At 40.3% G+C, this 26,269-nt stretch overlaps 2 protein-coding genes across 3 annotated transcripts; both read left to right on the top strand.

The window, feature by feature from the left end:
- Positions 1 to 487: 487 nt before the first annotated feature.
- Positions 488 to 13,791, top strand: LOC148835368 (SRSF protein kinase 3). Its single transcript, XM_088917319.1, has 11 exons — positions 488 to 647; positions 2,789 to 2,913; positions 3,797 to 3,905; positions 4,318 to 4,405; positions 4,896 to 4,983; positions 7,790 to 7,896; positions 8,585 to 8,747; positions 9,639 to 9,736; positions 10,384 to 10,491; positions 10,784 to 11,042; positions 11,631 to 13,791. Exons 1-11 carry the CDS (start codon positions 595 to 597, stop codon positions 11,813 to 11,815), a joined length of 1,383 nt encoding a protein of 460 aa, XP_088773445.1. The 5' UTR covers positions 488 to 594; the 3' UTR covers positions 11,816 to 13,791.
- Positions 13,792 to 14,192: 401 nt separating this feature from the next.
- On the top strand, positions 14,193 to 26,067 carry LOC148835367 (putative peptidyl-tRNA hydrolase 2). Of its 2 annotated transcripts, none has more exons than XM_088917957.1 (7): positions 14,193 to 14,437; positions 16,935 to 17,051; positions 17,716 to 17,787; positions 18,901 to 18,975; positions 19,899 to 19,996; positions 22,123 to 22,237; positions 23,240 to 26,067. In XM_088917957.1, the coding sequence occupies exons 2-7, from the start codon at positions 16,944 to 16,946 to the stop codon at positions 23,324 to 23,326; spliced, it is 555 nt and encodes a 184-aa protein (XP_088774083.1). In that variant the 5' UTR covers positions 14,193 to 14,437; positions 16,935 to 16,943; the 3' UTR covers positions 23,327 to 26,067. The 2 variants fall into 2 exon arrangements, with proteins under 2 accessions (XP_088774083.1, XP_088774084.1); XM_088917958.1 differs by having other exon boundaries at positions 14,208 to 14,322.
- The last annotated feature ends 202 nt before the right edge of the window (positions 26,068 to 26,269 follow it).

Raw genomic sequence — 26,269 nt, 5'->3', positions numbered from 1 at the left:
CTTTCCTCCAAAGTACCAAATGCTGAATTTAAATCAAGGGAATCAAGATTAAAAATGTAATAAAACAGTAGGTTCTTGTTTAAAATATTGTGTTTAGATTTGGTTACCTTTTATCAAGTCTGTATTACAATTTTTTCTCATTACACTCTCTACTTTATTACAACTCATTACATTACATCATTAAGTTTGATGTCCATTACACAGACTTGTCGCACTGTTGACTCCAAAAGTTCAAGCCAGAAATCCTATCCCGTCTCAGAAATAGGGATATTTAGATACAGGTTTATGTGTATGCAGCAAAACTGTTTTGACACTAGACTTCATAGCTTTACATACTTAGAGTTTGAAATGAATCCATGCCATTAGGCAGAAAGGGTTAATGCTCTCTAAATCCCCAACACCATGAGTAAACCAATCCAGATCAGCTGTCCTTCCTCTCTCAAATATCCTCTCATTATTTAGGACAGAGTTAAAGCAGAGGATATCCCAGTCTGGTCCTGCCCCCATTGCTTTTCCTGACAGCACCCACAAGGCTGACTAGCCGAAGTCAGTGTGGAGAATACTTCCAGAAGCAGAAAGAGAAGATTAGTAGACATGCAATGCTTTCAGCCTCAGGCTTCAACACAACTGCAAGTGTCTCTGAACCCGTGAGTATGTCTGAGAACACGGACTTAATGAGCTTGCAATCCCTTCGTAAAGTCTTTAGGTGCAGTGCTTCTGCAGCGCTAGAGTGGTATGTGACTTCGAAGCTGAGGCCAATGATTTAGGGCTTTTAGTTTTTGTACAGCTTCCAAAAAGCTCAGGCCCTGGTAATATCAGGAATGCAGCTTTGGGTGTCTTGTTTAACTCTTTCAAGCATTGCAGTCAGAAAACAAATACCAAGTTGGGTCATTAGGTGGGGATAACCCATGCTTGAAATGGGTAAAAAAATCACGCAACAAAAATTGTTGTAAAACTGATCATGCCATACTTTTCAACTCCTTATGGTTCTCTTAAGGTCGGAGTTTTATTTTTAAAGGATTGCTTCTGTTTCAGATCATTTTGCTCCTGTCGCCAAGCAACCAGACACACAGTGTGTTTCTAACTAGTTCCTATGAGAAGTGGTTTAACTACACCTTCTGATATTTGTCACTTCAATTCTTTGGGATTGTTTTTAGCAAGTAATGTTTTTACTTTAAAAAAAATCTTAACTGGCATGTCATAACTAGATTTACTGCTGGATAAAAGCATTTTGCTGTGTTTATGCAATAAAATGCTCTGGAATGCAAATGAAGTGTCAGAATATGGCATTGCCAGATGGTATCTCATATCAATGTCTATTAGGGTCATAATTTTTCTTTTTTGGTGTTGGAGTCATCTTTGTCTACATTGTTTCCTGGCACCCCTCTCCCATGTTTTCCAAAGAAAAAAACCCAAACATACTCCTAATGTTGATTGAGAAGGTTACTTCTGAGATTAAAAGTACTTTTAGCTTCTGACTTCAAGGTGACTCAATTTGCACATTTCCCATATCCTGTTTAACTGTGCAACAACTTGCTTGGTTACAGTTCGCAGTCTGGATACTGAATTGAAGTCCTTTCAATTGGCTTCACTGTTGGTTTTTATTGCAGGCAGAACCTTATACAGGTATAACACTACATTTATGTGTGCAGTGCTCTGCAGGAGTGTTTAATTCTCAAAAAGCATGGTTCTGTTCTAGTTGCTTTGATGTACCAGTAAATCTGATCAAATGCTTTGACTGTTTTCAAAAAGAGTAATGATTTTGAGTGCAAGAACAATTGGGAAAAGACAGTCATTTCAAAACATTTGTGAACAGTATAAATTCATATATTTAGTGCATGTAACATTCTAATATTGACATGTGTGTTCTTGGAAGGCAGTGCATAGTACAGTTTTAGATTTGCAGATGCAGCTCTTTCAGCCAGTATTCTAATCCAGGATAAAAAGTTGCAAACGGCTCAGGTCACTCTGTACAGTCCAGGGACAGGGGAGCTACAGTGTGTGCTGTGTGCAGATGCTTCTGTATCTGGACACCACATAATACATATCATTCATATTGAAAATAATGAAAAAGAATGACTGAACTGCACACAGCAACAACAGGATGGTAGAGCGTGTGATGTGTCTCTATATTCATGATATCAGATTAACTGGATCAAAGGTTGCCACTTCCATCTTTTCCATGACATTTCTATAAGTGATTATGCTTATTTAACTCCTTTTATCTTGACTAAGTCTGTTCTTTCTCTGTATCACATTTTGGGATATTTTTATAGGAAGAAAAGGTCACTATTTTTAAAATAAATATTAGGAAAGCCTGCGGAGATACCCACCAGCCTCAGAAGAAACAAATTACAAGACCACAAGCAATATCCTGTATGACTGTGTAACTGCTACACCTGAGCACCAAGTCCTGAGCAAGGTCCTGAAGTCCCATTTTGTCTTGCCTCGTTGGCTGTAAGAAATAAGGGTGTTAAAACAGCCAACCCACAGCAATGTACCACCTCTGTGACACAGAAGTGACCTTTAACTTCTGTGATCAGTAATGGTCAGTAAATTAACCCTGCATATATACCAGACCACAATCTTGACTTCTTTTGCATGGTGCTTTTTGCAATTGATTCACAATCTTTTCAGGTGAGTGTCATGAAGATTAATACTATGGTAAAGCAGTTACATGAATAATTCATAATTGGTCCATAACCACAGAATCAAAGGCTTTTGATTACAAAGATTAAATTTCCATGTAATTAATCATTCATTCTAATAACAATGCACCTTTTTGCAGACATCCAGTTTCTTCAGTGCCAGCCAATCTAAATGTGTCACACAGTTGGAATTACATTGAGAAGCTGCTGGACCTAGAAACAGCTGAAACCAAGAAGCAAGAAGATCCCAGTGAATATTGTTATGGTATGTCATAGGCGTTTCAGCTTGAAGAAAGAGACAAGTAAAATTGCGTAGCTTCTCATAGTACTGTACCTAGGTGATAAAAAGTCTTCATTTTCAAAATTTCCACCAAGAGACGCAGCTGTCGGAGTGTGTAAGTTGGGGAGGTGATTCTTCTTGTGCAAGGACACCAGTGCAGTATATTTCCTTTTTATCTTTAAAATATGGTTGTTTTGACTAAGCCTTTTTGACTACCTGGAATCACATATTTCTTAGTCGTACTAGTTAAGAAACAAAGAAGAATAGCTGTAAGCGCATTTGTAGAATATGATCAACCCCATCTTCTCTCCTTACAGCTCCTGTAGCAAATCAGAAGAGTAAAACAGTGAGGACTGACATGGCTCTCAGCTGATATTGCTGCAGGCTCGCAGGCCACTTCAGAACTTTGTAGGCCTGAATTAAACGTAACTAGCGACCCACTTGTAAAAAGGGAAATTCTAGATATGCATTCTGATAGCCAGGTTTTCTTGACACCTCTCCATAGAAAAACGTCCGTCGGGGAGAGCATTTGAAATTGGCATCTGACAGGTCAGCAGCTTTTCTGAGCTACTTTCAGCTGTTGATACTGTTTAACAGCATAATCCCATTTGCTTAATGGATCTTCTGAGGAGGCATCTACTTACAATAGATTAGCTCGGATGGAACACGTTTTCCTTTCAATTCCCTCATCTTGGCTTTAAGCTTGCTTGTGGGGAGGCCAGTCAGTTATCAGGAACTGGCTACACAACCATACATTGGCATGGACAGCTGTTGGATTCCATTGGTCTCTATAGAATTTGACTTTCCTTCCACATGATTGATTTCCCTTCTGGAGTTTAATTCCTTTGTGTTCCTCTTTTCTCTGTAGGAGGTTACCATCCCGTGAAGATAGGGGACACTTTTAACAGAAGATACCAAGTGCTGAGGAAACTCGGATGGGGCTACTTTTCCACTGTGTGGCTCTGCCTGGACCTACAGTATGTCATCAGTCTGCAGGTGTTTTGTGCTCCGCATTGACACATCATGATAGGCTTGGAGATTGTTGAATAGTACCCCAAAAAATCGACCAGATAAGAAGACCGTCTCATATTCAGGGACAAATGAAATAGGCACAAAAATATCGGAGAAGAAATTGTCGACTAAATTAAGAGGAAATTTAAAAAATACAATTTTAGAAATGAATATGATATCTTTATTTTTTCATAGATCCTTTCTGGTATTACAAAAGTAACAAAATAAACATTTTGTAATGGAATGAAACAGCCAAATTGATTTGCCACGGAATAACCTTACTGAACTTCTACTGCGGTTCCACTGAAACGTGTTATTATTTTATAAAGGCTTTTTACACAGTGAATTGTGCAATCATTATGCTGAATTTTCTCTCAGTAAGAAGAGAGTTGTGGCTGTGAAAGTGTCAAAGAGCGGAGCCAATTTCACACAAGCCGCGCAGGACGAGCTGGCGTTGTTGCGATGTGTAAGCCGTTCTTTTTTCATTTGTCAACTTAAGTTTCACCGATCCTATTTTTTGTATCTTAAGTTTGAACCAGTGCTTGCTAATCAATTTAGGTTACAACGATAGTCTGAGTATTGCAGAGATGAAGGCGATGCACCTGCTCTGCCAGGTTATACAGTATCTTCACACCACAAGCCTATAGTACAGCAATAATTAGTAATTAAACAATGGACTTAATGGGGTTCTTACTGGTAATACTGCAAGTTCACAGCCCACACAGTTGGCAGTATACTGTATAATAATATTCTAAATTTATCATTTTCTGAACTCTCCATCCCATCCAGGGCAGCAGGGGAGCCAGAGCATATCCAGGCAGGCAACAGGCACAAGGATAACACACTGGGCAGGATGCCAGTTAAACCGAATTTAGTTAAAATAAAAACAAACACCACTTTAGTGTATTTAATTTTGCTTGTGTTCTAATTTTATTGCATTTCTTTTGTGTTCTCAGACTTGTGGCTCCATGAAGAAGCATCCCTACGGTGAATGCATTGTTGAGCTGCTGGATGACTTCAGACTTGTGGGGAAAAACGGAATCCGTATCCTTTAATTATGAAGGAGAATTATGATGACCAGTACTACCATTGGCCAACAGCTCTGAGAACACACCTATATGAAGAAGAGTATTGCAAGGTTCATGGTTTGCTACATTGAATAAATGTTTTCTAAAAAATGTCTAAAAGGCGTTGTTGAAATATAGAAAGAAAATGGAATACAGAAAAAATGAATACATTTAGGATGGCCATTTTGTTTGTTGTAAATTTTTGGGAGTAGGTTAGGTTGTACTTTAGAAGAGAGCCTTTAGGAGGGGAGATAAGGAAGAGGTCAAGCGTGTACAGAGGGAGCTAAAGCAGAAGTTAAGAGAGAGCAAGGACGCATACAGAAAGAAGATAGAGGACAAGCTGCAAAGGAATAGGGTGAGAGATGTATGGAGCAGCATGAGAGAGATCACTGGCTTCAAACAGGCTGGGGGTGCAACAGAAGGGAACCTGGAGATGGCCAACGAGTTGAACCAGTTCTTTAACAGGTTTGATTCTGGGTCCTCTGTGGTGCAACACCCATCCCCCCACTGCCACACGCTCCCTAACCCTTCACAGCTGCGACTGCCCAATACCTCCTCCATCCCCCCACAAACATGGCCGCCTACAGCCACAACCCCCGACGGCTACTCACCCACCCATCCCCCACAGCTGCCACTCTCCAACACCTCCGCCATTAACACCTGCAGCACTGAAAGCAGTATGAGCACCATCCCCCAGGCCAGGCTGACCATCACAGCTGACCAGGTGAAGAAGGAGCTGAAGAGGCTGCACGAGGGTAAGGCCACAGGACCAGATAACATCTGCCCCAGAGTTCTGAGGGCCTGTGCTGATCAGCTGAGCGGAGTGCTCCAGCGACTGTTCAACCTGAGCCTGCGCTTGGAAAGAGTCCCGGTGCTCTGGAAGACATCATGCCTGGTCCCGGTACCAAAGAAAGGGCGCCCCTCTGTCCTCAACGACTACAGACCAGTTGCACTGACTTCTCACATCATGAAGACACTGGAGAGGCTGGTCTTATCCCACCTGAGACCCCTGGTCAGCTCATCACTGGACACCCTACAGTTTGCCTACCAGCCCAGTGTTGGTGTGGAGGATGCGATCATCTACATGCTGCAAAGGGCCTACTCACACCTGGACAGGGCTGGCAACACTGTAAGGATCATGTTTTTCGACTTCTCCAGTGCCTTCAATACCATCCAGCCCTTACTTCTAAGGAGGAAGCTGGAGGAGATGCAAGTCGATGCCTCCACGACCTCGTGGATCACTGACTACCTGACAGGCAGACCACAGTCTGTGAGACTTCAGAACTGTGTGTCTGAACAGGTAGTGAGTAACACAGGGGCACCTCAAGGGACAGTTCTTTCTCCATTCCTCTTCACCCTCTATACTTCGGACTTTAAGTACAACTCAAAGTCATGCCACCTGCAGAAGTTCTCAGATGACTCTGCAATTGTGGGATGTATCAAGGGTGAGCAGGAGGAGGAGTACAGAGGACTGGTCAGCAGCTTTGTGGAGTGGTGTGGGGTGAACCACTTGGAACTGAATGTGACGAAGACAAAGGAACTGGTGGTAGATTTCAGGAGGAAAAAGGTCAAACCTACTCCTGTCTACATCCATGGGAGTGGCGTGGAGATGGTGGACTCGTACAAGTACCTGGGAGTGCACATCGACGATAGACTGGAATGGTCTAAGAACATCGAGGCCATCTATAAGAAGGGACAGAGCCGACTCTACTTCTTGAGGAGGCTCAGGTCCTTCAATGTGTGTAGTAAGATGCTACACATGTTCTATCAGTCGGTGGTAGCGAGTACCATTTTCTACGCAGTGGTGTGCTGGGGCTCTGGGATTAGAGCAGTAGATTCCAAAAGGCTGAACAAGCTCATCAGGAGAGCAAGCTCTGTCATTGGGTTTGACCTGGACTCCTTGGAGGTAGTGGCTGAGAGGAGAATGAGGTCCAAACTAGAGGCCATCATGGACAACTTCTCCCATCCCCTCTTTGACAGGCTGGCAGGAATGAAGAGCACGTTCCGCAATAGACTGATTCATCCACGGTGCGACAGGGAGCGCTACAGGAGGTCATTCTTGCCGTCTGCCATAAGACTGTACAACGCATCCACCTTGCGTCTTGGCAGAGGCAACATCGACAGTGACCTGTTTCTGGACTAAACGCATCTACACATCTACTGCTACATCTGTTCTCTTTCTTTTTCTTTTTCTTTTTCCCGTTTACAACCACTTTTTGTGCAATATATGCCAGGGACCTGTGCAATACATTTATATTTATATCTATAGTTACATCTATATTTATATTCATATGTGTGATATGAGTGTGATACGATTTTCTGTGTACTGTTCTGTTCTAGTTTGTTCTTGTGCGTCCGGACTGTGAGTAACTCTTGTATTGTATTGTATGTATTATACTATTATTATATAATTCGTTACACTGTGGCTGTGTTGTGTGTGTTAAGCTGCTGTTGCACTGCAATTTCCCTCACGGGATCAATAAAGTATCTATCTATCTATCTATCTACTTCACTGCTACAGTTTTGGAGATATTGGTGTCCTTGATTTAAAACCTTGTGTCTTCGGATTCAGTAGTATCTCTGCTGTAGAACCAGGGAAGTCTATTCCATGGAATAAAATGAGATAAGGGTGATAGACTAGTTGGATAGAACTTTTAACTCTTTTAACCATTTTTTCAAGTTGTGAATTTATTTTAAGACATTTGGCAAACCTGAGATGTTTAGCCAATAGATAATCTGACTACAGCCCCGTTTCCAAAAATGCCCTTAACTGAAAAGGTCAGACATGTGCCTGGTATTTGAATTACTGGGGCAGAACCTCCACAGCTGGATGATGGACTACACTTCTCTTGGTCTTCCATTGTCATGGGTGAAATCTATCATTCGACAGGTGAGAAATGAAAGGGTGAATATTATGACCATTACAAATCTGTCAGTCCATCAACAAAATGCTTGGAGGTTTCCTTTTCATTAAGCTTACAGTACACCCCTTTCAACTGGCATAATTTAACAATTTATTTTTCTTTTGCTTAAATCTTAAAAAGAAACTCTGATTTTTTTAACCTTACAGGCTATTTAAAATCATAAATTGTTTAAGAGCTCAAAACAAGCATTCATTATCCTTCAATCCTGAAATCCACACACCCAGGCTGACAGCCCATAGGCAAGACCTAACTGGAGGTAGAAAAAGAAATAAATATAAATATGTCATCAGAAAAATTTCATTTTTACTGAGTGTAAAAAATGGTAGGCAATAATAAAAGGTGTACTTATTAGATTGAACTTAATTGAACAGGTATTCCAGGGGACATGTTAAGATATTTAATTATTTTGAAGCTATTTTAACTTTAAAAGATTATATTTTTCTTTTGCTACATAAGAATTATTCATGTTAGATATAACAGAACTAGTAAAAGAAGCACAAACAGATCTCTTGGAGAAAAAAAAATGTCGATTTACCTTTGTTTTTTTGGATTGACAAGGATTGATCACGACAAACATATGTGTAATTGGGTCATTTTAAATGTTAGGTTATTTTAAATTTCAGTCTACTGAAATTTAACCTGTCTTCCTTGAAGGTTCTTCAAGGACTGGATTACCTCCATACCCAGTGTAAAATCATCCACACTGACATCAAGCCAGAGAATATTCTGCTGTGCATAGGTGAGCAGTGCACAAAGCAGTCAGGAGAGGGAGCTGTACAATACAAGTTACATGAATACAAGAGAATGGACCAAGCAGGTATAGTAGTACTGTAGCTGCTTGTCTTTGAAATATTGTAACATCAATGTAGTGGCAGTGACTACCAGGAAACCGAGGTTTCCCAAACCAGTGTTAAATACAGTAGGGACTGAACAGATCTGCTTCAGTACAGTTTGTATGTGTCCGTGGGAGGGGCCAGCATGTATCACTTTCCATGTGGGGAGAAAATATCTCCACAAAGATAGTTCAGAAATGGAGGATGTGAGGATATCACATCCTTACAATGTAAATGGTTCTTTCTCTACGCTAAATGGCATCTCCTTTTAAAAATAAGAGTGACCATAATAAATGAAAATATAAGTTTCATTGCAGTCAACATGTTTACGTGAAAGGGTACAAAATAAAATTTAATGCACAACAAAATGTTGCTTGAAGAAGGATCTAGCATGCATCACAAAAATACCAGTTTCATATAGTACGAATCTAATTTATGAATCTTATTTTGCTTGACAGAGTGACACTTGAGCACCAACCCAATGCCTTTTATAATAATTTGGTGGTGCTCTGCCAATAGTATGCCATCTCTGAGAGCTCACAAACAAAATTGTCATTGCTGGCATCTGAAAAAGGGATCTATAGATTATAGCTTCCAATGTGCACTACGGATACAGAATTTAGTGAAATGACAGGGGATCCTAAACCTTTCCCCTTCCTTTTTTTTATTTTCACTTAGTTATGAAAATGAGCATTTGAGAAATAATTTTCATTATTTTCAGGAGTAATGATTAATGGTGGAATCCTTCATCTGCTCTGTATTCCAAATCTCAGTGACCCTCTTCCTCTTCCACCAGTGAGACAAAAACGCAAATCCTTGTCAGTGACATGGAGAGTTTCTGTACTTCCTGAGCTGTTTACCTCCTTCTTCCCCAGATGTGGACCACTGTGACAACCTGCAGTCTGACCCGAAGTCTGTAACAGCTGAAGAGATAAAAGTAAAAATTGCAGATCTGGGTAGCTCCTGCTGGGTGGTATGTGCTATTTTTCTTCTAATAAAAAACATGACTGATGAATGAAAATAGTCAGGGCTCAAACCTTTCCATATAAGTAAAAAAAATGCTATGTGCCCTGTGATCTCAGACAACCCATCCAGGGTGTATCCTTCCTATCCTCCCAGCTGCTTGCTGGGATAGGGGATGGGGGCTCCAGTTGCTCCATGAAACTGTACTGGATAAAGCACTTAGAATATGGATGGATAGTTGGATGAAGAAATAAGACTGGAAAAAAAGTAATTGAAATATCATAAGTCCTCTAAGGTGTGGCAACTTGAAGTTCAGTTGTGAAAATGGTAGTTGAAATCTCAAGAGCAAATTAAGAGTGGGAGCGTTTAGGACTAAAAATTAGAGACACAAAAAGATAAGGGATATTAATTTAAACACATTACCGAGCCCTGCTGCTGAATTTCTGAAATGTTTCACGTGCTGCAATCAATTAGCTACCAAAACAACTTGAAAGAGCCAAAAGACCTCCTCTCATTCAAAACCTTTCCAATGCTCTTATTATAAAACATGACAGGAGTCATGTGTATTACCTACACTTCATGAGATATGGTTAAGTCAAGCTATACTTTATTAATCCCTCCTAATTAGTACTCATTTCTTTTTCCTTAAATGTCCAGTACAAGCATTTTTCCGATAAAATCCAGACTCGGCAGTATCGCTCGCTGGAAGTTTTGATTGGCTCTGACTACGGTCCTCCTGCGGACATCTGGAGCACAGCCTGTATGGTAAGAATGACCTGCTCTTCTCTCATAGGCTCTGTCGTGCCACCTGGAGAGAACCACTTCTGAGCTCTTGCTTGGATCTCCTGCAGCCTACATTTTCACCTTCCCCGTCATCTGCCAGCTCAATCTAGCTCTGTGCCTGTTCGCTGCCTTTGTCGCTATATCACTTGTTACCTGCTGTTATTTTACGGTGCACACAGTGTTACTCAGACTCGGTGCCGAGATAAATCGCTGGCACTTGTCAATGTGCAGTGTTTTTGAGAACAACTATTTCACCAAGTGACTATGATTACAGGCTTTTGAGCTGGTGACTGGGGACTCCTTGTTTGAACCACGAGCTGGGAAAACATACTCAATGGAGGAAGGTAAACAGAGAAGCACTGACAGATGTGCTGTATTAGAAACTGGAGAGTGGGAGATTCCTTGGCATTGTTTTCTCTTTGTCTTCCTCTTGCTTGCAGATCACCTTGCTCATATCATAGAACTCCTGGGAAAAATCCCAGCACGGGTAGCCCTGTCTGGCAAATACTCCAGGGAATATTTTACCTATAAAGGTAAGGCAACAGGAGCTAAATGGGAAAATAAAATGGTGCAAAAAGGTCAGATAGGACACTGTACACTCATCAAAATGCATAAAACTCTAAAACTGGACCATCCATAGTCCATAGTCTATCCTTATACCATCATTATTCTAAAAGGTAAACTTACATTTTAGTTACTTTTTTTAACTGCACGTAATAAACACATCAATTATAGCTAGTAAATTAGGCCTGAATAAATCTTTTCGGTAGGCAATTGTTTTGCGTTATTTAATGTAATTTAAACTCTTTGAGTAATACTCAGCAGTAGCACAAATTCTGTATCTTTTGATTTTCACTTGCTTACTTGCAAAAATACTGGGAGAAACTAAATCAGTTTCTGTGTGTCTTGGTTTACACCTGAGGTCTCGAATCCTAACCAAGGAGACTCGTTTGAGTTTTATGGCTGGCTTCTGTCAGGGGCTCCAAATCATGAAAATCATAAGGCGATTGTTGGTTCGCTTACACAGGCAACAGCTCAGCTGGCGTGAACATGACCCCCTGCTGGAGAGGCAGCTATTGGCACAGACAGTGTGATTTACCTTGTTCTGCTTTGTGTCCCAGGTGATCTCCGGCGAATTCAAGTGCTGCGGCCTTGGGGGATATATGAGGTCCTGGTAGAGAAATACCACTTAGGCCTGAAGGAAGCTGCCCTGTTTGCAGATTTTCTGCTCTGCATGTTGGCGTTCAGCCCAGAGCAAAGAGCCACGGCAGTCCAGTGCCTGAGACACCCTTGGCTCGCATCCTAAACCTGGGAAACTGTGCTGACCTTCATAGAATCTACACGTCAATACAGTGGGACAGTTGGGGAAATAGATATACTGTACAAATACGGCAATACGAAACATGGAAAATATATTGAGGCATGTGTTGAAAGAGGAGGGTATTTCTGTTTATTTTTAAATATATGGCAATGTGTAACTGAGACATATTTAAACATAAATTCGAATGGATTTTAGGATAGAAATTGAAATCAGTATGCTCATCTAGTCATACTAGATACAGTATACATTGCAGAGAAGTCTACAGAAATGGTCGTAAAGATGGATATGAGTACAGAGTAAAAACAGTTGAATTAAAATCAGTAGAACGGTACATTTTTTACAAAGCACGAGATTGTGAGGTTCTATTTATTTGGTTATAAAACTGTGAAAGAGGCTACCGTGGATATAAACTAAGACAAGGCTGATAAGAGAAACTCTAAGACTGGAAAAAAAGGTTAAAAATGGGTTAAAAATATTTAAGCTATTTTACACAAAAAAATGTTCAGTTAATTAAAGATTTAATTAAAACTGACTTACTAAAAATCCCAAAAGGGCTTGACTAACAGCCCAAATCACTCAAAATGCTCGGCACAGAAAGCAGCAGTAGAGAAACATGCGATAAACACAGGTGTAGAAGAGGCTGGGGAAACACAATACTGTTGACAAGAGGTATTATGAAGTCCTAGTAATAATTAGTTACAAAAAGGCAAACAGTTAAAAATGTTCTTTAAACTATACTGTATATGGTCCTGTTTCCTAAGGGACAGTTTCTGCTGATTCACAGATCTGATCCTGGAGAGCCAGTGTGTCTACAGGTTTTCGTTCTAACTCAGCTTTTAACAATGTAAATCAGCTCATTATTGGTTTACTCAGACCAATTTGATAACTTGTCCCTGCTCTTCAGTTGCTGGTGCTTTCAATAGACCTAGAATGCCTGCTAATTCCTCCAGGACCAGGGCTGGACATCCCTTTGCTAATCAAAAACTTGAAACATAATGGCATTGTTTCATATAGTTACTCAGGGCACATAAAAATGACAAAACACGTTTGGAGTGGAATATAAAAAGGCAATTTTACTTGGTGCTAAATAAAATCACATTGGGAGAGCCTTTAAGCACATGTCTGAACTACTTGAAGCCTTACAGCATAAGACTCCAACCCCGGTCTCGGAAAGCCTCAATTCAATTTTGGCAAATAACCTACAACCTAGTCGTACCCATTAAAAAAGCAGTTCCCAAAGATTTGGAAGCATTTGTGATTAATTAAACAGGAGAAGTATTAAATTAGTGATTTAAGATCATCTGACAATATGAATATACCTTAGTCCTGAGGAACCGGTGCTCTCTTCATTGAGCAAACCATGACCTTATTTGATTAATAACTTACAGGTGTTCCAAACTTTAAAAACTCACTTTTTAGGGTGATTTATGAGATGAAACGGGCAGAGGCTTTCCAAGATTGGGATTTTCAACACCTGCCTTACAGAACTAAAGGTGTTTTTAAAACGTTCAGATTTATCTGTTGAAGATTTTTTTCTGTTATTTTTTAAATACATTGCTCCTGAACAAAAGAAGATCAGGTTTAGTGTTTAAAAGCAGGTATCATGTTTTGGTATGCTTGTATATGTTTCATAGCAGTTATGATTTGGGGATGGCACAGAACATATAATATGATGTTTCTGTTGTCTACTGGAACACTCCTTGGTTTCATATGCTATTTCTATGTGCTCTTAATGGTTGTGTTGTTTCTGACTTGTTGTTTTAAGTGTTTTAAATTATTTCTGTTCTGAGGTCTATTTACTTTGTCCTCCATTTTATTGCTGTGGTTGTTACATGGATATTTTTGTGGCTGTGGTTAATGGACAAATAAGTCTTGACAAGGAATGTATACATTTTATATTAAACTAATGTAAAATTGTACATTTGAATCAATGGAGCATAATAAAAACTATGATTTTCAGTTTAAAATTCTGTCTAATGCGTTTTAGAGTTAACTGTTCAAATGCTCCTACTTATTTACTTAAACACCAGGAATGTTTTGTCTTCGTAAAAAATTGCATAAGACGTTACTTTAATTTTTCTAGGTGCGTACTTGCCACATGATAAACAACAATCCGTTTTGAAAACTGGCATCAAGCAGTATAGTGAGACAGAATATTGTTTGGTATTCGGCTAGGGTCTCAGAGATACAAGGTATTTGCATTCGCATATTCCTGTCTCATCTTTCTCTAAAACGTATAATTTGTTCACACCAGCGTCACTTCCCCTGCCCTCAACTGCGTTGTAAAGTATTCATTCCTGAGTTAGCAAATCGGAACACTGGATGTACTGGTACAAAAAAGACACAGACTCATTTTCTAACCCGGGTGTAATTTACTGCCGGAGCCGGATGCTACTGAAGTCGAAAATCGCGTCCCACGCGAGTTCATTCTTCTGGGTGGCGAGATATTGATTATCCTCCAAAGGAAGAAAAAAAACAGAAGATGGTCTGAGGTACAACTTAATGAGACAGCGTTATTCCTTTCTTTCTGGATTTTTCACATAGTTAAAATACGTTGCGGTTTCACCTTTCAAGCCCAGTACAGAAAAGGCACCGTACGCCGCACAGGTTGGTAGGAGTGGCTCTTTTAATTCTTAATTTATGGAAGGTTTCATAGAATGCATGCCATTGACGTCACCCCTAATGCATGATAACATAGCAGTTATTTACAGTCTCATATTCAGTTATCCGAAGCAAATCGCTGTCTTGCCCTGACGGGGAAAAAAATGGAAACGCCACTATCTGCAGATTTTAGCTCTGCGGACTCCATTACTCCTTAGTAGAAATAGTTTATAATGCGGTTTTGATCATTCATTTAATTAAAGGTGACAAAATCTGCAGGTAGGATCGTGTTTCGTTGCCTGTTAGATAATGCGCATAAAAAAAACGGTAGCTGTGGTATTATGGCGATTGAAATTGTCTTTAAATGAACTATATGCTGAAATTACGCTGTTTAGAGTCACGCATTTTTAACAGCTGAGCAGATCACAAATAGCGCTCAACAAGACGTCTTTTGCTCCAGATTATTTTACAACAATTGCAATATAAGTGTCCTTGGGTGGTTTGGTCAGTGGTTCTCCGGAGGAATAAAATTAAAACGTTTCACTATTGACCAGTGACCGTGCCCATCGTAATTGTTTTCTCCGGTTGATTTTGTAACATTGTTCCAGCAGAGATGAAAAAAGGGGGGAAAAAACATTGTACTAAAGCACTAGGTGTTACTGCTGGATATGATAGAAAAAAATATAATGTGATGGATTTTGATTAAGTTATTATAAATGTCCACTTTTCCGTTGAAAATAGATTTGCATGTATGTTCACATAAATGCGCAACCTTTAAAAATAACAGGGCCTAAAGATATACAAAATTTTCGTTACCATTTTGTGACCCGTTGAACTATATAGAATATAATGGATTCATTCTGTGTAAACTGGGTCAATGTTCCAGAGGCCACTCTCCTGGCATCATAAAACGTTACTGAAATAATTGTCAGAAATATGAGTAATGTTTCTAACCATAATTGAAGTTCCTTTTGACGGTTCCTGGCTGAGATCGAGTCCTTCAAAATGTCACCCACGACATCTCAAATACAGTAAGGACTGGAAGTTGTGTACTTTAAATCCCTACTTATGTGCCTTAAATTACAACTAATCAAGCTGTATTACATATACCAGTTCTGGCCCTTGTAGGGAAAAAAAAGATTTGATTAGGATTCAAGGGTTGTAGTACCCATTCTGAAGATAAAATAGCAGGAGTTTTTCTCACCTTACAGTTTCAACAACAATTATCCAAATGAAGCATTAAACGGTCGTCTATTTCTTAGTGATTAAAGTGACACTTTTCAGTACAACATCCATTCATTTTCTAACAATTTAGGGCCTCAGGGGAACCAGAGCCTATTCCAGCAAGCAACAGGCGCAAGGCAGGGTACACCCTGGACGGGACGCCAGTCCATCGCAGGGCAGACAGACACAAACACGCACGCTCTCACACCTAGGGCCAAATTTCCCAGAGCCAGTTAACCTAACAGTATGTTTTTGGACTGTGGGAGGGAACTGGAACAGCCGAAAACCCATAAGAAGGTGGGGAGAACATACAAACTCCACGCAGATAGCACTCCAAATCCGAAATTAAATCCAGGGCTCCAGTGCTAGGCAGGAGTGGTAACCACTGTGCTACCGTCCTGTCCTTCAGTACAACAGTCAGATAAAATAAGGTAACAACCAAGGAAATGGATATCCAGCACCTGTTGTGGGGTTATATGATAGTCTGCAACCTTTAAAAGGTGGAATAGATCAGTCGACTACTAAGAGCAGTGCAGGTCTTGTTTTCCCAGACACAACACTTGGCCTAGTGAAAATAGGAGAGGGACAGGAGAGTTGATTTGGCTTTGGATTGTAAGTAATCTGCAAGGTTCCATGCATTTTCAGCAACCTCTTAGTGGGAAATCCAGACACACACAGCCAACACACACACCTTCACTTACAAAGCATGCAGACGGGGAGGATACAGAGAAGCCAGTGAACTTTGACCTCATGTCTTGGGATTGTGGGTGGAAACGGCAGCACTTGGAGAAGACCCACAGGAACATGACGAGTCTTCACAGAAACTGCTGGGCCTTTTGTGAACTGAAGCAAGGCACCGAGTGTTCAGCGTGGGTTTGAAAAATACATCCTTGATGATGGAGAAGCGTCAGTAAAAGAAAAAAGGGGTTTTTGAGACCTGCTGAGTCAGCACGGTTGTGCAGTGGTTCGCACTGCTGTCCCTCAGCGTTGGGGCTCTGGATTCAGTTCCTAGGCTGCTATCTGCATGGAGTTTGCATGTACTCCCTGTGTTTGTATGGGTTTCCTCCCACAGTCCAGAAACATACTGGTAAGTTAATTGACTTCAGGGAAAACTGGCCCTAGTGTGTGCGTGTTCATCCGTGTCTGTGAACTGGGCGTCTGTGGTGTATCCCGCCTTGCGCCCAATGCACCCTGGGATAGACTCCAGGCCACTGTGACCCTAAATTGCGTTAGCGGGTATTTAAAGGGATGTGATGCTGATGCTACGCGCTGTGTAAAGAAACAGGCCATGGAGCAATCGGAGCAGACCGCCCCCGACCTGGGGTCCCAGGAGGTGAATCCTGTCTACCTGCAGCAGCTGAGAGAGCTGGACATCCCAGAAGAAGCTGCAAAGCAGGTGAGAGGAGCCCGTTTTCACATACCACTGTACGGATGTAAGACTCAGCTCGTAAAGCTGGCTTTTATTTGGGACCCCAGATTTGGGGAGTATGGTTTTGCTGAATTGAAAACAAGGATGAGATAGAAAAATATGGAGAAGCACTGCATTGCATTGTTTGTTTTTAGTTGTTTCTGTGTTCACTGCATCTTACTCCTGTTGTGTGTAGACTACAAATTTATTGAAGCAGGAACTGCCTGATTTATATCTGTAATGAATTTTGCAGCACAGATGTTTTTTTCTTTACTGTCAGATGATTGAAGATGTCCATTTCAGAGCTACTGCAGCACATGATGTCAGGGTTAGTTAGGCTTGCCTTGTACTGACAGCCCTGTGGCTTCCGGAGAGTGTGAGTGTGCAGTGTTGTCAGGGAGTAATTGTGTCTCTGTTCCAGTTCATGATAACTATATCTGGCCAAATGGCCTCTTCTTGTTTGATCTAGGTAGAATTCTGCTGGGGGCTCTATGGGGCTCTCAGTGTGAAGTGAAGAAGTGGGTGGGTGTGGGCCTCACTAGGACTGATTCATTGGACTAAATCTTTTTGAATCTTTCTCAGCAAGCTGAACTGAATATTTATTGCTGATTCAAAATTCTTAAAAAATGATCTGACTTTTTTTTTTCCCCAGGCACTTCTACACACTAGGAATGTGTCAGCAGAAGAGGCAGCCATGTACTATTTTAACAAGCTTGAGAACGAGGTAATATTCCTTCCTGTTTTTCTTTTTAGTACAAGCAGATTCCAGTCTTCTGTACTACAGTATGTATGAGATGAGGGCTGAAGTAGTTCATCAATGTCTCAAATGATTTTGAATGTGCCTGAATTCAATGAGGCATAGTGTCCAGTCAGTAGGATTTCTAAAAAGGCAAAAGGCTTAAAAGTTTTGAGCTAGCTCTCACAATTGGTGGACTTGAATCCTACAAAAATGATCTGGGGCAGCATGATAGCGCAGTGGTTAGCGTTGCTATCTAGGAGCGCTGGGGCCCTGGGGCCAGTTCCAGACCCAGTCAATTTGTCTCCCAGTGGAGTCCTAAAACATACGCTTAGTTTAATGGGCTTCTGGGAAAATTGGCCTTGGTGTGAGTCTGTCTGGCCTAAGATGGGTAGGCGTCTCGTCTACGGTGTACCTTGCTTTCTGCCCATTGCTTGCCAGAAGAGACTCCGGCTCCTCCACAACCCTGAATTAGAAGAAGCATTTAGAAAATATATAGATGGAAAATGTTGTGGATGGAGGTGCGACTCGGGCAGACAAGACATGTTATGACATGGAGCTGCCACTAGAGGTCACTGGAAAGATTAGTCTGTCCTGTCGCTGGGTTTTTGGTAAATATGTAGTACACAAGTGACCATTTTATTAAGGTATATAGTGAGAGTGAATGGGCACAAGTAAATGTCCTCTTGTAGGTTAATTACCTCTGATCGATTAATTATTGTCTCTGAATTATTTATCTCATCAATACTTAGCCTCAGTCAAATATTGTAATCAAAAGTTGTAATACTTGATTCAGTTATAATCAAGTATTATAACTTTTGCTGTTTGGTTAGTCTGCCAGTCTGAATGTATGCGAAATAGGTTTAGATAAAGAAAAGTGAACATTTAATATTGCAGATGCTAACAATTTATCTTAATCTACAATCGCAAATTTATGAACATAACTGTAAATAAATTAAATAAGATTTTTACTACATTTGTTCCTGATTATTATGTATCTCTCAATGGTACTTGAAACATCAAACACAAGTGTTTTTGGTCAATAACGTTTTAGAAAAGGTCGCTGATTTATATCTAATTTCTTGTTTAAATGACGTACAGGAGGAAGGAGACGAAGATCTATCATTTAAGATGGTGTTTGTTGTGAACATGGAGCTGTCAATGGGAGTAGGAAAGGTCAGTCATTCACTGGGGTAATCCCATCTGGATCTCCTGGCACACGGCATGGTAAATTTGAAACAGAAGCTTCAAGAGAGAGCGGTGTCTTTAATTCTTCTTATACCACGGTGAAAACTCAAAGCAGCTTGAACTGTTGTAGCCATATGTGGTACTTTGTTAGACTCATCTCAAATCCTGTTTACTATAAGTATGTGTTTCACCATCACAGTGCTTTAAAATGTATATATGCCATTCCAAAAGAGTGAGTACACATACAGTAATCTCTCGCTATATGAACAACGGCTATAGGGGTTTCTTTTTTTAAATGATGTAATTCCCACCTGTTTTTGTCATTTAGAAAGCAGATATTCACTCTTATGACCAGGGCTCTCCTAAAGCATTGCCGAGATTCTACTTTTCTTGTTTCTCGTATATCTTGTACTTATGATAAGTAAATTCTTCCTTTTTCTGAGGCACTTACTTTATTACATTTTAACTTTTTATAATAAAGGATTTTGTGCACTAAGTGCAAAGAGTGCAGGACAGGGTATCATCAAAGAAAGCCCTCTCGTGTGCAATATGAAAGCAGTGCTGATATTCATGAAGAAACATCTTAGACACTGAGGTGTTGCAAGATAATAATTGTAAAAAAATGGAGAAAGGCTAATAACACAGTGTGAAGCTTTGACTCCTCTCCACATTTTTCCTGAATAGACACACTTTCATTTGAACACTCTGTCAACTCTACTGATGTTTCTAAGGTGGTTGAACCTCATTGTGCCATATTTGTGAGTTCTTTGGACATTGTGAGCTGAAAACATGTTTAGAACAATGCTAACTCATGTAGCTATTACTGTTCAGACTTATCCCATAAGGAAGCCATTTGACCCGTCTCTCATCCTGTGACTGCGTTGGTACTTTCTGCCCCTTTTGCTGCCCAGGTTGCTGCCCAGGTTGGCCATGCTGCTGTTGGACTGTACCAGGCCTTGCAGGAAAAGAACAGCTGGAGAGAGATGGCATGGAAGTGGGATCAGGCTGGGTAAGAGCAGTGTATGCCTGTGCTCTCTTCCCAGAGATCGCCTGGATGACCCAGAGTTTGCCTATAATAAGACAACTGATCCGCTTTTCCCATGGGGTGGGGGGTCACTTTGAATGGTTTCAATTTCAAAACAAGCTTATGGACGTCTTGGTATCCTCCATTAAACATCTTCACCAGAGGCTTGTAGACATTTCTGTGCCTCTTTTGTCAAACAAATGAGAAGTTTCTTTAAGACTTTCTTCAAGACTTTTCTTAAAAACTGTCTTAATTAAACTCTTAACTTAAGAATACCCCCAAAACTACATAGAATATGTACTTATTGGCTTGGAGTCTGTATTTTAAAAGCTTGAATGCACCATAAAAGGAGAAAAGATGTCATGGGAATTGTACTTTTCCGAACTCTGAGCTTACCAAGTTGGCTTTTAAATCTCACTTTATGTGCACTGCTGTTAGTACTCCTTGTGACAACGGGTATAACACGTCAATCATGAGTTCATCATCTCTGTAACTTGTCTATTGTATACGCAAAGGCAAAAGTCAGCTTCATAGCAGTTCCTCACTCGAGATAGATGCCAAAGCTCACGGTTCGATGGCACTATGGCAGCTTCAAAGTCCGACTTGGCTGAACGGCAGGGGTCTGTCAGCTGATCCACAGGGAGAGTGTCATACTCCGTCTGTGTGCAGTCAGGCTACAGCCAGGACACCTCACTGGGAGGGGATGATCTTGTATTTTGGCTGTCCATTGCAGCACCTGCCTTCAGCTCCTCCTTCTCTTTATTGGTTAGGTGCCCAGAGTTTTGCCTGTAACTTGGCTCTTTCCTGTGGCTAGAGGCTACTTCACACACTATCCTCAGCGGATGTTATGTTGCCCCTTGGAATTCTAACATTGGGCTTCTAACCTGCTGTGATTTCTTCAGACATTTGCATTATTTCAGTTTTTTTTAGCAGTTTCTCCTCTGTTGCTCTGTCTGGCTAAGTCTGCCATAGCCTGAAGCACCATTTTAAGTCAGCTTGCTTAATAACTCCCAGGCAGCAGTCTAAATAATGAGCATCCTTTTGTGTTCATTTCCACTTGGAATCCCTAAAGTAAGAGAATTGAAGATTTTTCTTATTCAGGTTGTCAGTGCTCCCAGGTGGATGCAGTCAGGCTTGTACCTGCCTCCCCATGTCCCTTTCCTCTCACAGCTTTCACTTCTTTCCAAGCAACGCTAATCACCCAGATTGAAATTGCAGCAAAACCACAGTACGAACACTGCATCAGGGTATAATGAGTTCTAGAAAAGAAACAGTATTATATTGAGACAAAATGGGAAGAAGAACTAAATATTGCCTTCACTAACGAGGAATGGGAGAATATGTGTACAACACAGTGCACTTCCACGAACTCAAAAAAAATGGCCGGAATTTTGCTGGAGGAATTTAACTTGATTCTTCATAACCCCAAAAATAAAATCGTCTCGGCTTGGTTTGCCACAACCATGATGGAGAGATTGTGGTCACAGAGAGGCAGGACATTCCCATATATTTTGTCCATGTTAAAGAATTCAGTGTTATTGGGAAGAAGTGTGGTCTCAGATTCAGGATATATTATGTTTAGAAATTCCAAAGTCTTGTTCAGTTCTGTATCTAGGTAATGTGCCCGACGAGGTTGTAGGAAGAGATAAACACTTTCTAAAAGTATTCTTGGCAGCAAGTAAGAAAGGTATAACGCGTAAATGGTTACGAAGAGACCCCCCCCCCCAGCCAAAGAAAATTGGATTGTTATTGTTTCAGAGATTTATGAAATGGAAAACTTAACCTTTCAGTTAAGACTCCAGAAGGATGTTTTTGAGAGATACCGGGAGAGGTGGATTATTTCTAGAACCTAATGAGAATGATTTTACGCATCTGTAAAGATGCAAAAGAATGATACATAACAGACTTTATACTCATTTATATTTGTAATACTTTAGGTTTTGAGATGACTGGCAACTCTTGTTTTTTTTTTCTGGTTACCTTTGTATGTTAATAGAAAACATAAGTAAAACAGAAATTGCAGCAAAACCAAAGGTTGTGTATATCAATCGCCATCTTATTTTTTTTTACTTGCCTGTGCATTAAACATCCAAAACAATTGTTTTGTACAGAGCCAAGAAAGTGGTGCTCCAGGGGAGTAATATGGCCCACCTGCTGGAGCTCCAAGCCCTTGCCATGAGCCTCAGCCTACCCACTTACCTGGTGCAGGATGCTGGCAGGACTCAGGTGGGTAAGGGAGGAGATGCTGGGAAGGTTCAAGTGGGGCTCTTCAGTTGTCCAAGCAGAAGAGGCTGTCTTTTGGAACATTAGTTGACCTGTGTGCTCGCTAGTGTCTAAGCTGTGATTTCAGCTTATCATAACTCGGATTCTGCGTGTGACTGGCACAGTATCAGCAGGCTCGGGTGGGCTTGAGCTGGCTAGGGTGTCCAAGTATTGTGTAAGAATGACCCCAGTTGGCACAGTTTTAACAGTGAGTCATATCCTTGCCCTGTTTGAGACCTCTCCTACTGTAGGTAATGGAAGTGCATGCTATGATTTAGAGTGGAGAGTGTGAAAGCCATATATGTCTTCATCTTGACCCAGGATGGCCCGATGGCTACAGAAGAGTCAGTGGAACTCCTCTTTAAAGACATGGCTGGATATTTTGTTCTGGTCCCTCACAGCTCCTTCTTATAGAAATTTCTTTGCACTATATAAGAGTAATTTAAAAATTCTAGATATTCTCCTACGTGTTAGCATTGCAAATGTTAGTATTTTACATGCACATCAAATTTTTAAAATTTTCCCAGTAAAAACTCAGCCTTCCTATGTATAGGAACAAGATAAAAGGTTTATTCCATGCTGAAAAGAAAAGAAAGGAAACATGTTTTGGCTGTGGAGCCTTCTTTGGGTGTGTTGTGTTTCTTTTCTTCTCTTTTCAGCATGGAATAAACCTTTAACTTGTTCTTTTGCAGCCTACGCATGCTGACACAACTACCTACCTGAACTACTTCCTATGTATAACCTTGAATATGGAACCTCCTTTTGCTTTGTCTTTTGGATGAGAAAACAGCGGTCCTTTTGTAAAAAGCACACTTTAATGTTAGTTCAGCCATTAGTCTCTCTAAGTCAATCTGCAACAAAAACAGTTAACGTTTTAACTTTGTAACGTTGCGTCTGGAAATGTATAGAACACACGTAAGTAGTTCATATCTGTGAAAAGAGGCCTTTTTTCTTTTTTCTGTCTAGGTGGAGTCTGGATCCCGAACCGTCTTGGCAGTTATTGGTGAAGAGGAAGTGGTTAACAATGTAACTGGAAATCTGAAGCTGCTCTGAAAGGCAGGGGGTCTAGTGCAGAGCCAGTGTCGCTAGGCGACCAGCAGAGGGCAGTATTAAGTTTCAGCAGGAGTGTCTCGGCATGCGGAGTGTAACTACAGCCATTTTTTTTTCTATTCACTTTCCGAGCCACTGACTGGAGTTAAAAGAGAGAAGCCGCTCAGTCCAGGTGAAAGCTGGTTTCTGAACCAGGCTGTATGTGTTCATGAACTTTGAAAAAGTGAGACCCAGAGCAGAGAATAGCTGAATGACAAGGAACCATAACATACCTTCCTACCTTTTGTCACCCAAATGTTCTCTAAAACCTGTAGAAAAAACGGACTGACCTTTGTAAACTGGTAGTTGTTGAATGGCGGTAGTTATCCCAGCATTAGGCAAACAAATATTTAATTGATGTAATTAAAAGGGGACCACCTTGCCCTCTGTTTCTACATGTATGAAGTCTTTATGGAATACTGTAAACTGAAAAATGTATTTAATTAATATGGCTTTCATGTTTTCTGTGCAATGCAATCCTCACAATCTCTGCAATCCACCCTGATGCAGTTTCATGTTATGCTAATGTATAAATACAGGATAAGTTATTGTATGCACTTTGCTTGTAACTCCCAAACACAAATGGTTGTGGAATTTAAATGTGCATGCTTATGAGCTCATATTAGACATTATTCTACCAGGGGGCAGATTGGGTTATATCCCAGATCAGATTTTTAGGCTTCCAAGTACTGGAAGTCTTGAGAGGCCATCTTTTTTTACACACATTTGAAACTGCTTGTGCTCGAAGACTTGCTTCATAATAGGTATGGTGAGAGATACAAGCCATTACATTGATTAAAAACTGAGGTCCTGTGTCAAACAAGATATCAACTTGACCCTCATATTCCAGAGCTTCTTTGCCATCTCTACTGCTGTACCGACTGAATTGGAACTTTGCAGATTTGCTGAACAAGGTGCCTTTTTATTTGCACTTGAAAAATGACTATGATAACTTACACCTGTATCTGGTCATAAACTTTTCTGAATAACACAACATGTCATACAGACTGTTCCTGCTCAGAACCTATTTGGCCAATTAGCTCCAACCTTTTTCTTTACTTATGTGGCCCACAACACTAACATTTAATTAACAACAGATGCACTGTCTTTCTTGCAGAAACAAAGATGAGTACCTGACCGCCTTTTTGTTTCTCACTTCTCAGGCTAAGTTGGTCTTTGGAACTGCTGTATCCATTGAATTGAAACTTGCTAGACTGCACGAAAAGCCAAAGCTGCTTCTGATTAGACCCGCAGCAGTTACTGTGATAATTTCCCTATCTGCAGTCGGTCGTCAGTAGACACTGTTTACACCTGGAGATGGTCATCCCCTATCTAACAACAGTGCCTTGTACTGTTAACGTATGTTCTTCAAAAAAATGTGTGGTAAAAACTGTCAGCCTTTAGGGGCATCATTCTAGTTTACTCACAATTTATGCACACTGTTGAAGAAAGCAAGAAGGGACTTGCTTGGAAGCCTTCGGCAGTCTGAAATCTGATTTGATCTCTTTTTGCCTTTGCCACAAAGTTTTGCACAGAAATGTCTGTGAACTCCAAGATTGCGTAGTGACTTTGGACTTATTTATGTACTTTATATAGTTGGTATAATTTGCAGGACCAAGGGTAACCTGTGACACGGATCCAGAAGTATGCACACTTTTATTCCACAAACATTTGTAACTGTGCAGGTGGTGGAAGCAGTGCACCCTGTCCAATACAAAAACGAGATTTGAAAAGCATGTGTTGGTTTGTGTTGAATGCGTTCTACGTTCTACTCCGTTCTTAGCACCTGCTATTATAATGCTATTACACAATTTCAAATATCTGTTTTTCGTTTACATTATTTTCTTTTAGGGTAGCACTTATGAAGGATCACTACATTTTACATTAATACATATGTCTGTTCAACAGGTGTCTCCAAAGCAATGTCACAGGCCCCACATTGAGGGAGGCAAGACTCTCAAACTGCACTAGTCTTAATTATAATAAAAAGTGAAAACAATTTTAAAAAAGAGGCGATGCACTGCAGGTAGTGTAAGTTACACGTTGAGAACAAACCTGTCTTTCGGTAATAACTGTTAGGCTCCAAGCCTTATGTAAAAGAAGCAACCTTGAACACTTTCATTTATTGCTATTAAATACTTTGTGCTGTAGTTATGCTTGCCAAAGGTGGAAGGTTTCTTTTGTACAAAAAGCAATTTAACATGATCTGTGTAACTCTGTTCTGAAAGCATATTTTGATAGGTCTTTCCCATAAATTTGAAGTCTGATACAGTTATTAGCTCTTTTCATTTTAAGTGGCATTACTGGAGGAAGCAAGTGAGAGAAAAGTGACGATATGTATTTTTTATGGGAAGCACATGTATTATTTGTTCCTTGCTTTTGTATGTATCATTGAAGCATGCACTGCAATATATCATTCTGATAATTACTGGAGGATTTGCGACTATTCAGAAGACATTTTTAGTTTAGGGTCTGTAGTGAGAGCTTGAGTATGTCTGCCCTGAAGAAGACTGTTTAATTATTCTACCTTGAATATTTCCATATTGTGCCCTAAAAAATTGAAACATTTTATTTTTTTGTCCCCCTCCAAATGAGTTTTTAAGATTGAAGATGCAACCATACATAAAACATAATTGCTCAACAAAATTACTGCTTGTATTCACTATTAGCCACCATATCAAAATAAATCTCTGTATCTTTTTGGCTGATTAACTTCTATTGTGTTTCTTTGTCAAAATGACAACAGTAGTGTACATTACATTTATTGCAGATTTTTAATAAAAAAACAATCCAGATCATAGCCTGTAAAGGCTTTTAGAAACCATTATTTTAAAAATATTTTACTCGTGATACAGTGGTGCACACCCTCAGTCCTTAAAGACCACAGTTCAGCAGGTTTTGCAGGTA

This window comes from Atractosteus spatula, chromosome 5, assembly GCF_055471065.1.
Source record: "Atractosteus spatula isolate fAtrSpa1 chromosome 5, fAtrSpa1.hap1, whole genome shotgun sequence".
Lineage (NCBI taxonomy): Eukaryota > Metazoa > Chordata > Actinopteri > Semionotiformes > Lepisosteidae > Atractosteus > Atractosteus spatula.
Note: the sequence above shows the minus strand (reverse complement) of the source record. Positions and strands in the feature narration are given on the sequence as shown.